We start from the raw sequence: 13,179 nt of genomic DNA, 5'->3' as shown, positions 1-13,179 counted from the left end.
TTGCAACATTAGAGAAACACAAACTCAGAATGTAAAACATAACACCATGGTTGGGGGGTTCTCTTCAAAATCAGAATTGATTTCTATCCTAATGAATCCATTTTCCAACATTAGGATAGGGAAAGACTGGGGAAAAATCATAACGTTCTAATCTATACATTGAAGTTTTTATGCAGCTCTTTGATGACGGTTAATAGCTCACTTTTCAATGTTAGGATTTTAACTTATAAACTTCAAATACCAAAAGAATATCTCAGACAAAAGCAGTAACTCACTGACCTATTGAATTAAAACTTTCACTAGACAAGCCTTCGATCTCTCTCAAAAAAAGAACATTAATCACCAAAGTTATCTTCACATTTTTATTGTTGCCTGAAAATTGCTGGAGACCAGGAATGCAGCAGCAGGTACTTTTCAAACCCTAATGCCCTTGCAAACACGACGCCCCCACCCTAAGTCAGCGGCCTTTGTTTGCTTTGTGCATTAAGATGCAAGATTCATATATATGTTTTTTTTAAACATTTGGTCTCATTACTATATGAATGTAAATAACAATAAAGCATACATGCAAACTGTGACTACATGCCTGCTTTTCTCAATATTTCACTTCGAAAGTATGCGATTGTATTTGTTTAACGGGCGGTGATTTGTATAGGGTCACTGGAAAGTGCACAAGGTTGTCCCTGTCCCCCCCAGAATTTTAGTGTCTCCTACGCCCCTGCTTTAATGTCCCATATAGCCCGCTACGGCGGGCTATAAAGCTATATTAAATACAAGAGATTTCACAAGCACAGTGCAAGCACTGTGCAGGCAAAACATAATAAGGAGGGAAAGTCAAATAAAACTATTGCCTAGGATCACACAATTTGGTTAAGTGAGGAAGCCGGGATTAGCCCTAGGTTTTCTGGTATCACATTGTGCAGGTAAGCCACTATATGCATATGCTTTGCCTCTCCTACACCCATTTTACCACAACGGCCCAACCCCCGAAACTGCCCTCCAGTCCACCCCAACCTTCCCTCCCCTTGACACCTACAAAGCTGTCATCACATCCCAGACCGAACTTTTTGGTCCCTGTGTAAATGTTTGCTAGTACCCGTGGCTCAGCTCCCCCGGACCTGCAGCCATGGTCAGGAGAGACTGTTTGCCCGCGTCCTTCTCCTTTGTGTTTGCTTATAAAAGTAAAGTGTGTCGGATTTTACAGAAAGCCTCAAGCTCTGTACCTCAGAAGCAGAACAATGAGAAAAAAAATTCCATCCGTTGTGGGTAATGTTTAAATAGCAGCGAATAAACAGTACAACACTTACAGAGTTTATTAACAAAACACAGCCGGTTAGACCTAGGAACACTACCCCTTAAAATAATGTATAGCTTGTCTTCACTTTCCCGAGATGCCAGGAGGCACGTGACCTCAGAGCCAGGGTTCCGACCGTGCCCGCGCCTCCCGGGGCCACGGGGAGCTCCTTCAGTGCCGCTGACGTGTCCACGGTGGCGGTAACAGCGCCACACGAGCGCCCCGTTGGCCTGGGTAAGCATGAACGTTAAGTATTGCTGTTTACTCTGCCAGCTCGTGCCCTGTCTTCTCTTCAGGCCGATGACGGGGTTGTTCGTCTGCACCAACGTGACCGCGGGATGTGATGCGAGGCAATGCGCCTATAACAGGACATACTTTGCCGATCCCCTCTGCGGGACCGGTCTGGTGAGGGCCGGTGTTGTGTAATATCTGGTTCAGGGTGACGATAAAGGCCTGGGTGCGTGGACCTGTGTGCCTGTGGGTCCCTGTGGGTGTGCGCTTCTGTGCGCGCGTCAAAGCTATACGTCTGGCTAAAATGTGCTGATGCATGATGCACCGGAACCCGTCCTTTTCCTTGCGTTAGCACATTACACCCAGGCACACTGTCACTGGTTTCGCTTATGCGTCTATTTTTTTTAACCTTGTGAGCTGCCTGCTGGGATGCACGAGGTGTTCCTTTAATTTCTCTTCTTGTAGAAATCCTTGTGTAGCTCCCGAGGTTTTTTTTTTTACAAATTACCCAATTACTTATCTGAGGCGGAACAAACGAAGACTGGAGTCCATAAACAAAGAAAATGTCACGGCAGCGTGTGTAAAGAATTCCCCTTGCCTTCATTAGATAAGTTATTTATTATGTCCTTAAGTAAATTCCTAATACAGCCAATCAGAAGTACGGGTGCAGGGATGTACAGCCCTCTCTGCAAAGACGTCACCTGCCGCTCAGACAACAATGACACAGAACGCCGGAGCACCAAGACGGAACCAACACCAGGACCCAAAACCAGACAGAATGGGAGGACACACACCTTCCCGCAGGGGCGGCCTTAGGCATGTGCAAGCTGTGCACCTGCACAGGGCCACCAAACCCCAGGGGCCACCACGAGGAATCGGATACAATACATATTCGTGGCGGCCCCTGGCAGGGATTTGGCGCATGAACGACTGAGGCGTGCTAAATCCAATGTGATGCACGCTGAATGGTTGTTCTTATACTCTTTTCCTTTCCAACCCAGTCTAGTCTTTGTGTGGGGTCGGCCTTGTTTCGGGCTCTTCTGGTAGGTCTTGTGCTTGTTTAGAACTTTTTTCCAGGAGAATCGAGCTTGTTTTAATAGTCCAGATCTGGCACCTCCGGAGGCTCGCATGCGCGCGCATGCGCAGTGCCCGCGAGTCCTGCAGCGAAGGGGTTACAGAAGCACCACGCATCACTGGCGGCAGGAGGGGTGGCAGCACCCGTGCCCGGCGTGCAGCGAGCAGCACCGAGACCGGCCGAGGCCATGCACCGGCGCGCCTAGAGACCCTGGGCAAGAAAGGCCGCCTTGCAGAGGATAGCATGCCAGTGTGCAACCTTTGGTGCCAGCTACGAGGTGAGCAGCCCGAGGGTCAGGGCATGGGGAGGGGGAGTGAGGAGGTCAGCGTGTGCTACTGCAGAGTGAACCCGAGGGAAGGTGAGCCATTGGACGAGGGTGTGGGGAGCCCTGGGGAGGAGGGCAGATCAGGCGTAGGAATGTATCCCAGCCCGTGGGGGTGAGGAGCCGGGGGCGTGGGGAAGGTGGGGTGAGGATGTTATTGTAGATGGTGTGTGCATTGGGTCTGGGTGGAGGTAAGCCATGTGAGGTGGCGAGCTGGAGGTATTCTGGTGGTCATGGGAAGGGAGGGCATGATGAATCGTGAGAGAGAGGCTCTCTCTCACGATTCATCTCAGACGGCGCGGGTCGGAGGGAAGAGTGAGTCAGGAGTGCAGGGGCGGTGTTTACTTGTGGCTGAGGGGAGGCATGGTGACTTTTGGAGGTGTAACTTGGGAGGCACGGTCGTATTGGGGGGAAGAGGAGAGCAGGGTACGAGGTGTTAGACGTAATGTTAAGGATTCATTAAAACGATTACAATTACTTATCAACAATCATGAAAACAGAGTATGAAGCTGATACTTGTGATCTAATGAGTGGATCTGCCTGCACCAATCTTTTAAAACATCGAGTGTTCGAATGTACTTGGCCTTTGGTTATGTCTGTTTATATGGTGTTGAGGCAGACATGAAATGCAAGCACCTATGGATGGACGCCTGGAATAGGATGGCAGTGCCTACCCATGTTAACTCAATTTAATGCCCTTTTGCAGAGACCTTGGTAGGAGACTGGCTTCTTGATCATTTATTTGATTACATTCCAGTGCTTGTCATGTGACTAGCAGAGAAAACTAGTTTAACTAGTCCTCAGTTTGCAATTGGTGAAGCAGCCTTCTCTCTCCATACTAGGGGCATAGTTACCATTGGTTCAGCAAGTACAGTGGTACTGAGACCCCAAACCCTCAGGGGCCCATTGAACCCTGATAATTGCTATATTTTACTTCCTGAGCAGCAGCCAAAGGGGCCATTTTCCTTGTTTATGCCACGGCCCATGGGGTCATTGGTACGCTGTGGTAGTGATTCGTACGTCTGCTTGAAAGTTGTCTCCTGACTGGATGTTCCTTACACATTCATTTTGCTTCAGTGAACCTCTAGTGCCTTTTCATAGCCTTAGGACTCACTGTAATTAATCCTTGTTTAATAGGTGCTCTGAAAGCGAACAGAACTGGTTGCTGGAATATGGCACTATACAAGAAACCTTAATTAAATATATTGTATTTTGTCTTTTGACAATGTGGTAAAGTGGCCGAGTCTTTGGTTACCTGTAGGCTGTCTTCAGGATCAGTTAGTGACGTACTGAGACAGGTCTCTGTGTGCCATGATTTCAAGGTAGCTTACTCTCTTCCTGCTAAGGTCACTTCCCAAATAGATCATGAACTATTCTCCAGGCTCTACTGTTCTCAGTGGACTGAGAAAACAGACCTTGTATGCCAAATCACATGATCTACCCTATAGTTTTATAACACTCTTCAAATAAACCTTCCATATGTGGCTAGTCCTCATAATGTGTCATACATGTAGTGGGAAGGGTAATTACTATCAATCAGTCAGGGTTGGTAAAGCTCAGCTGCTTCACACATAAGGGTCTCGAGGCGGTGTGGGATTCATGCTGCTGGATCATGCTGCTTGTTGGTTGAACAGCAAGGTCTTGTGGTCCTTCCTGAACTGCTGGAGCGATGGTGAGGCTCTGAGGTGCAGGGGGAGGGTTTTCAGGTCTTCACTGCCAGGTGGGAGAAGTAGCGGCCTCCACTGTTTTATCAGCGGCTGCATTGGGTGGCTGCTAGGGAGATGGTTCTGGAACATATTTTCCTGGTAGGTTGGTGGAAATTCACTCGTTCATTAAGGTATGCTGGTCCTTCATTGTGTAGTCCAGGGAAGACATGGCTTGGCAGTTCGGGCTGGACTGTTCCCATGAGGCACAGGATCAAGGCTGATTTGCATATGGCCATGTCTGAACTGGGGTGGTGTGGTGAGCAAACAAACGATGGATTTAGGCCCAGATGTCTGTACTGGGGTGAAGGTATGACATTGTTCTGCATTCTGTCCATCAACTGTTGTTTTTGCAAGAAAATAAAAATGACACATCAAAATCTTTCAGCAGCCGCCACTGCTGATTGTCTTCTTTTTTTCCCTACCCACTGCTAGCCTCGCCCGCTGCATTGCAAGCAAAATGAAGAGAATTCGAGTACACAAATCTGGTTATTCGAAACGAAAGAGAAAGGTGGCTCAGCAGGCTTTCGTAGTGTCACAGGAAGGAGCAATCCTGAACCTTATCACCCAAGGGAAACCTAAAGATGGAGAATCCTCTGGCCAGAGTACTGCTGATGCACTAGGTAAAACAGGCGCTGACGACCATAAAGAAGAACAAAAAAATGATGATATCCATGAGTAGAATGATACTCATGAGCAGACCAATGAAAATGAACAAGGTGACTCTGAAATTGATACAAACATGCAGCAATTACCAACTCAGGGTGAGGATTATTACAAAAGACCCTCAGACAGAGAAACTGAAACATCATTCATTGGTCCATCAACATCTGGCATTCTGAAGGAGGTTCAGAGTTTACAGACGGATGATGCTGGTATTGAAAAGGAAGCCAAAGAGCAAGACCATGTTACAGACCCATGTTCTGAATATGATTTATGTGATTGGAGGGATTCTGCTTTGTGGCCGAACTCTCTTACGGACACGCAACGTGTTTTTCTTGTTGAAAGGGGTCCCTCCAGAGACCCAGATTCTAAAACAAAGTATCCAAGTGATGAGCACTCAAAAAGTAAATGTCGTTTTTCTGTTACCATGTTACTGGTCATCTAACGCCTTTTCTGGACGTTTTATTAAAACACCTTCCTGAGCTCCGCCCCGCCCGGACCCCCTCTTCCGGGGCCCCCTACCTGCGCTCCCTGCACAGGGCCACCATAAGCCTAGAGCCGCCCCTGCTTCCCGCTCCTGCCTTCGTGACCTCTGACACTGTGCCATGCCCGGGGTTCCAAACAAAGAACAGCTACTACTACCCTTGGCTATCCTAATTGCAAATGTCATAGTGCAATCATTAGCTAGCACCGGGAGGCATTCAATCAATCAATCAATCAAGACATTTATAGTGCGCGCTACTCACCCGTGAGGGTCTCAAGGCGCTGGGGTGGGGGGGGGGGGGGGTGCCGCTACTGCTCGAAGAGCCAGGTCTTGAGGGGCTTCCTGAAGGAGAGATGGTCCTGGGTCTCTCGTAGGTGGGTGGGGAGGGAGTTCCACGTCTTGGCCGCCAGGTAGGAGAAAGGTCTTCCTCCGGTGGTGGTTCTGCGAATCCGTGGGACGGTGGCGAGGGTGAGGCTGGTGGAGCGGATCTGGCGGGTAGGTGTGTAGAACGTGAGGCGGATGTTGAGGTATTCGGGGCCCATACCGTGGAGGGCCTTGTGTGCGTGGGTGAGGAGTCTGAACGTGATCCTCTTGCTGACGGGGAGCCAGTGCAGGTCTCTCAGGTGTGCAGATATGTGGCTGTGTCGGGGGATGTCCAGGATGAGGCGTGCAGATGCGTTCTGTATGCGCTGGAGTCTTTTCTGTAGTTTGGCTGTGCTCCCCGCGTAGAGGGCGTTCCCGTAGTCCAGTCGGCTGGTGACGAGAGCCTGGGTGACCGTCTTCCTGGTTCCAGTGGGGATCCAACGGAAGATCTTCCGGAGCATGTGGAGGGTGTTGAAGCAGGAGGATGTAACGGCGTTGACTTGCTTGGTCATCGTGAGAGAGGAGTCCAGGATGAAGCTCGGGTTGCGTGCGTGGTCCGTGGGCTTGGGGGCGGTGCCCAGAGCCGGGGGCCACCAGGAGTCGTCCCAGGCTGAGGGGGACTGAGGATGAGGACTTCCGTTTTGTCTGAGTTCAGCTTCAGACGGCTGAGCTTCATCCATTCCGCGACGTCTTTCATTCCTTCCTGGAAGTTGGCTCTGGCGGTGGTGGGGTCGTTGGTGAGAGAGAGGATCAGTTGGGTGTCGTCGGCGTAGGAGATGATGTTGAGGTTGTGTTTGCATGCAATGGCTGCGAGGGGGCTCATGTAGACATTGAAGAGGGTAGGGCTGAGCGAGGATCCTTGGGGTACGCCGCAGATGATCTTGGTGGCCGCTGCGCGGAAGGGCGGGAGACGGACTCTCTGAGTTCTGTCGGAGAGGAAGGAGGTGATCCATTCCAGGGCCTTTCCTTGGATCCCGGCGTGGTGGAGGCGGGTTGTCAGGGTGCGGTGGCAGTGTTGAATGCGGCCGACAGGTCGAGGACGGTGAGGGCGGCAGTTTCACCGTTGTCAAGCAGGGTCCTGATGTCGTCGGTGGCTGCGATGAGGGCGGTTTCGGTGCTGTCGTTTGCTCGGAATCCGGACTGCGATGGGTCGAGGGAGCTGTTCGTCTCGAGGAAGATGGTCAGCTGTTTATTGACAGTTTTCTCGATGACTTTTGCGGGGAAGGGGAGGAGCGAGATGGGACGGAAGTTCTTGAGGTCTGAGGGGTCCGCAGTGGGTTTCTTCAGGAGGGCGCTGATCTCCGCATGCTTCCAGCTCTCCGGGAATGTGGCGGATGCGAAGGAGTTGTTAATGATGTCCCGGAGTTGGGGTGCGATGATGGAGTCGGCTTTGTTAAAGATGTGGTGTGGGCAGGGGTCGGCTGGGGAGCCGGAGTGGATGGTGTTCATCGTGTGGGTGGTGTCTTCCGTGCTGACGGAGGTCCAGGTGCATAGGGTGGTGGTGGGGGGCGTTGGTTCGGTGGATGGGTACGTAGTCTGAGCACCGAAGCTGTTGTGTATATCGGCGATCTTGCGGTGGAAGAACGTGGCGAGTGAGTCGCAGAGGTCTTGCGATGGCGTGATGTCGTTGTTGCTGGCGCTGGTGTTAAATGGTAGCGGCAGTTTCAGTCGGTATCCTTTCAAGTATTTGCCCGGCGGTAATCGCCTCTCATACCACTCGATAATTTACCAATAAAAGAGGCAGGCGCTGGAGACTGGAAGGCAGGAAACAAGGTTTTATTCCGTCGGAGCAGAACACATCAGATCAGACAGCAAGGTATCGTCACGAGGTGCTCTAACTGCATCTCTGAGACCTGGTCTCTTATACACTGGTTTATTGCTTTATTATACATAGTACATTCTTGAGATTCCCTTGATGTGCGGGGAAATATCCCCTGAAGCCCCGGCTCAGATCCGATCCCACACATGGTTACAGTAGAGGTTCCCACCCTACCCGCAGTGGGAGATGGCTATCGCGCAGCAGGGAATTCCGCTAATTCCCGGGGGTGTGTGCAACCGGCCGGGTCTCAGGGGTAGGGGCTTTGATTCTACTGTAATCCCTTTGATGTGGGGTGTTTCCCTTACAGTAGGGGCAATAAACTGCATCCGCAGGGCTAGGTGATGGCCTGGGACCAGTTCAGACAATGGGGCGCAGAGGAAGGGGGTTATCAAAGGAGAGGCATGACCATGTATGGGTTGTCGGTCGGAAGTGGTTCCGTAGCAGGGTCGCGCAGAAGGAGAGGGTTTATGGCCTGTATGAGAGAGCGGGGGTGGCCGGCGCGCGGGGGATGCTCGCAGCGCCGGGGGAAAGCGCTGGCGATCGAGAGTGAGCGGGGAGAGAGAGTGGGGTGCCTAAAATGGCGGCCGTGCATTTGCTATGCGTGGCGCTGGGGAGAGGCAAGATGGCGCAGATAATGTTCAGTTTGCACGCTAAATTTCCACAGTCCTCCCTTTTAACATATCTCGCCAGCTTGTCCGGCCAATATTCACCTTTGTTAGCCTTTCAGTTACAGTATCGTCAATGTTCGTCACACATTTTAAAGATACAGAGTCGTTAGGGTAGGCGGGAGTAATCTGACACATTTGTACATTGTCTCATACAGTTTGATAAAGTAGGCGAGGAGGAAGTGCATTCAAAGTTGCAGTATAGTCGTGTACATGGCTGGTGTTGTATGAATGTTACTATACAAAGTTACATTTTCTTAACTTCTCAGTGTACAGTCGGAAGTGATTGATGCAACATCATGAAAACTTGATAAGAAGATAGTTAATATAATAAGGTGGTTGGGAGAGGATTTTCAACTTTGACATGGGTCCTTCTTTCCAGTGTCCTTGTTTTATAAAGAGCTATCACTGGTAAGCTCTCATTGTTGTCCTTCTTTCGTTGGCACTGTTGAGCACCGGCGGTGGAGCTAAGGTCCAGCTCAAATCCGATTTCTCACGTGGCAGGGTGTGACCACTCACTGTTCTTTGATCACAGTCCTGTTCCTTAACACAGTTCACCACAGGCACTTTGAGACAGGGTGCCGGCCTTTTGTTCCTCGGTAGTAGGTCAAAGTCATAGTCCAAATGAAAGAGGAAGAGAGAGAATGGGGTGGCATGGGATCGGATCAAAAATGCGGACCAAGGAGAGCAGACTCTTTTCAGCACTGAGCCCATCAATCGGGCCCGACGGGTTGAGACTTCAGGCACGCTGGTCAGTGAGCAGGGGCCTCGATGTAGCCCTCCGCGCTCATTGTCCTGATAATGGTGTCTCGTCTCACACCCTTGTTGCTTCGTCGCTTCCCCCTTGGTCGATGTCATAGATGCTTTATGATCCGCAGCCAGACTGTGCGTCACGTCCGACCCCTCTCTTCCGATGGCTGCAGGTTATCCTTGAATAGGTTATAAGAAACGAAAGTCTTAGAGATCTTGGCAGGGAAGACATTTACATACTTCATTCTCTCTCCCAACCACTGAGTAGTTGCGGAAATGCTCTTATCTGTTACTACATGATTGGTGCCTATTAACTCTGATGTTAATGTGCGTGTTACTAATCTATTAATTACTGCTGTGGTGCAGGGTTCTGTGGGTGTCCCTGTCCATCGTCTGGCCTTCTAGGTGTCGGTTTCTGCGCCTTATAATACAAGGTTTGGTAATACCCGTAAGTGCGAGGTGCTACTGTCATGCGTTCATGAGTATCCTTTTCATACAGTAGGTGACCCTTTATTAGTTTAAAACAGGGCCATCAGCTGTTTCGTTCGGGATACTCTGAGACGGCTAGTATAGGGCTGGAGTTATCTCTGGGAGAACAGGGTGCTTTAGACATTCTATTTCGGACTAATTGGTCAGGGGTAATTCTGGGTGGTGGAGATGGTGTCCTTTAAGAACAAAAACCACTGACATATAGTCCCCGTGTTGAGGGTCAGATTGGGAGACATCAGTCGTCTTACCTGTCCTTTCCTTCTCAGCCGATTAGGCTTAACGTTTGTAAAAAGGAGAGGTAGTAACGTGGTAAAGTATGGTCGTTTTTTTGTTTCTGTCAATTTGTTCGAACACCACTGTGTTCAGGCCAATTATACACTTACCAAAGAGGTGTATGTCGTTAATTTATTCAAGAAGAAAAGAGGGCAAGAAAGAGCCTTTTGCGAGGGAGGGGGAGAGCGAGAGAGAGAGAGAGAGAGAGAGAGAGAGAGAGAGAGAGAGAGAGAGAGAGAGAGAGAGAGAGAGAGAAAGAGATGGGTAAGATAATAGGCCACTTGGTGCACACACAACATGGAGTAGCATGGGTCTGTTCCATGTAAGAAAACACAAGCGGGGAAAAGACATAAATTCGGTGACCACGTACACACAAATGCCGGATAGGGTGTGACAGTACATGCATCAAGACGGAGACTCAGGGCTGCGTCGAGCACGGGGACCTCTCTTTTCCTGTCCTCTATTCCTATGCATGCTGCGTACCTTTAGCATTTTGTAGTTTATCTTATGGGTTGTCTGACCCTTTATTCTCCTCCCTTTGATCGGTGGACGAGCACCTCAATCATACGATGACGCTCTCTTCAAGTGACCCGAACATGAAATGCATACACATTCATATCGTATAATCGTAGTACACACGCACAATCATATCATACAGTTTTTCATGTTCCCAATGGTGGTCTGTAATTTTACGCACTATCTCACAACGTTTGTCTATGTTTGCCCTGATATTGAACTTGGTTCGGTTCATGTCCACTCCACTCTTCAGTCGGAACTTCGTCGTGACCTATAGAGGGGAAAATAAGAGGGGAGGGGAGGGGAGGTGCAGTATTCAAAATACCCCAGCGCGCGCAGACACGAAAAGTTCTACCTACCATGTACCAGGCTAGCCGCAGGGGTGGGTAATACCACGGACCTATTATTCTTTAGTTCGAGGCAAAGATGCTCCAGTTCATTCATCTCCTAAATTCGGGTTCCCTGGTCGTGCATGTATTTCTCAATTGGTCGTGTATTATGGTGCAGGATACCATACCTTGCGTGCGACATATACCTTAAGTTATAGTTCATTATTGATTTGACAATTCTTGGAAAAAGGGCAGGCGTGATGGGTACAAATTCCGTTAAACAAAAAGATTTTTAGGCAAATTGTGTCTGTATTATCTGTATGCTTCCGCTTAGGAGTAACAATCATTTATTTAAAAGAAAAACCTTCAACAACCTAGATGATTAGTCATGACACTGATTTCGTAATTCCTTTTTAAGAAGCCCTTTATTTCAAACAATGTCAGTATGGAAGTACGGGCCTACAGCCGCCATAGACCGGCCACGGTGTGAGAGGCGTCGAGCAACATGAGCAACACTGGATTAACATAAAAATCGGTTCCCCCCTTTTTCCCACCATCATGTGTGAAAGCATCGCATACATATATATATATCTCTTTTTTTTAACACAAATGTCACGTGACTGGAACGCCACAAGGAGTTGTAGGCCACTCCTACATCAGCGCCATCTTGGGGCGGGGTCGGGTCAGTGCACAGTCTAAGTCTTTCCATGAATTAGCTGTTGAACCAGAATTCCTTTCGGTAGTTCGAGAACTTTCGTTAGCGTCAACTTTGCGTCAGCATGGCGTCACTGCAACCTTGTAGCAATGCCATGGTTTGTTCTTAGGGCGGGGCAGCAGGCGGGTTCTTCCGCCGACGCTTTACTGTCTCACTGCACCAAGCGGAGGCAAGGTGGCTGCCGCCCGGGGGGCAAAAAGAGTAATGGTGGTGGTTTTGTCCTTATCGGAAGTCCGCAGGAGTCGAATGTCAAATGACTCCAACCAATTCTGCAAGGCTGAGGGGAGCGTTCTGTCAAGGGTGGGGCCCATGCCCTAGCAAACAAGCTTTCGAGTCCAGAATAGTCTCACGGTGGGACAGGCCTGGAACCGGAGGGGTCAACCGCCGGAGTTCAAGGGCAGCAGTAGCAGCAGCTCTTCGGTACAGTCACCGGAGAGGAGCCAGCAGCAGTAACAGCGGCAGTCCGGATGGTACTGCCACCGGGGTGATTCCAGTAGCAGTGACGACAGCAGTTTGGATGGTATCACCACCGGGGTGGGTCCCCGATTACCTTGCTGCGGGGGCCCACTCCTCACGTCGGGTGCTAGCGGCAGTCCTGGTGAACCCGGTGCTTGGGTGGTTGCCTGGCGGCCGCGTGCAGGGGTGCCGGCTCAGCCGAACGGCGAATGAAGTGGCAGGGCGCAACTCAGCTGGCTGACGTGTGAAAGATGCGGTTTGGGGTGCCCTCATCTGCTGGCGAGCCTCCACCTGGGGAGGTGGGGGAGGCCCGTCCGCGTCGCCTCCCCCCACCAGGGCACCCTCCGTTATTGAAGGAAGAAGTGACTGGGAAGATCCGCACAGCGTGCCAGGGTGAAATTCTGCAGGCCGATGAAAAAGACGGCTGGGTGCAGCTTAGCTGGCCGGCGAATTAAAGACGGTTGGGTGCAGCTTAGCTGGCCGGCGAGTCAAAGACGGTAGGGTGCAGCTTAGCTGGCCGGCGAGTCAAAGGCGGTTGGGGTGCCTGGCAAGCCTCCACCTGGGGAGGTGGGGGAGGTCCGTCCGCGTCGCCTCCCCCGCCAGGGCGTCAGCCATGATTGAAGAAAGAAAGAAAAACGGGTAGGCCCGCACAGCATGGCGGGCTTCGCCTTGGTGTTGCCAGAACTTCGGCGCTTCGTATAGCCTCCGGCCTATTCGCACAATCGCCCGCCACTGGTGTCGAGGGATTTTTGCATGGCTTTTATAGCCCAAAGTCAACTAAAAGAACCGCCCAAAACAGGCCAATGTTGCAATTTCGAGGAAGGAGAGGCGAGGACGGTGCCACGTGGACGTGAATGCTTTGGGATGCAGGTCGCAGCAGACTGTCATGCAAATAGTTGTTTAAAAACGTGTTTTAACCTGTTTACCCTGTTGGTGTGTTTGTTATATCCTATAGGTTATTAAAATGTTATAACTACATTACTTCGTTGGAGTGTTTGTACATAATTGTAGTCTGATGACGAGCACAAGGAG

General features: G+C 50.4%; 1 protein-coding gene across 3 annotated transcripts in view; it reads left to right on the top strand.

Moving 5' to 3' along the window:
* The first annotated feature begins 1,394 nt into the window (after positions 1-1,394).
* Positions 1,395-13,179, top strand: part of LOC146829596 (uncharacterized) — a 72,799-nt gene continuing 61,014 nt past the window's right edge. For 2 of the 3 annotated variants that reach the window (XM_085606701.1, XM_085606702.1), the window contains exon 1: positions 2,302-2,877. In XM_085606701.1, the coding sequence (XP_085462827.1) occupies positions 2,664-2,877 (214 nt within the window). In that variant the 5' untranslated portion in view covers positions 2,302-2,663. Of the gene's footprint in view, positions 1,529-2,301; positions 2,878-13,179 lie in introns of those variants that run through there. The other variant, XR_014962019.1, reaches the window with a different exon arrangement.

Source organism: Triturus cristatus, chromosome 5_2 (assembly GCF_964204655.1).
Source record: "Triturus cristatus chromosome 5_2, aTriCri1.1, whole genome shotgun sequence".
Lineage (NCBI taxonomy): Eukaryota > Metazoa > Chordata > Amphibia > Caudata > Salamandridae > Triturus > Triturus cristatus.
This window is presented reverse-complemented; position numbering and strand designations above follow the sequence as displayed.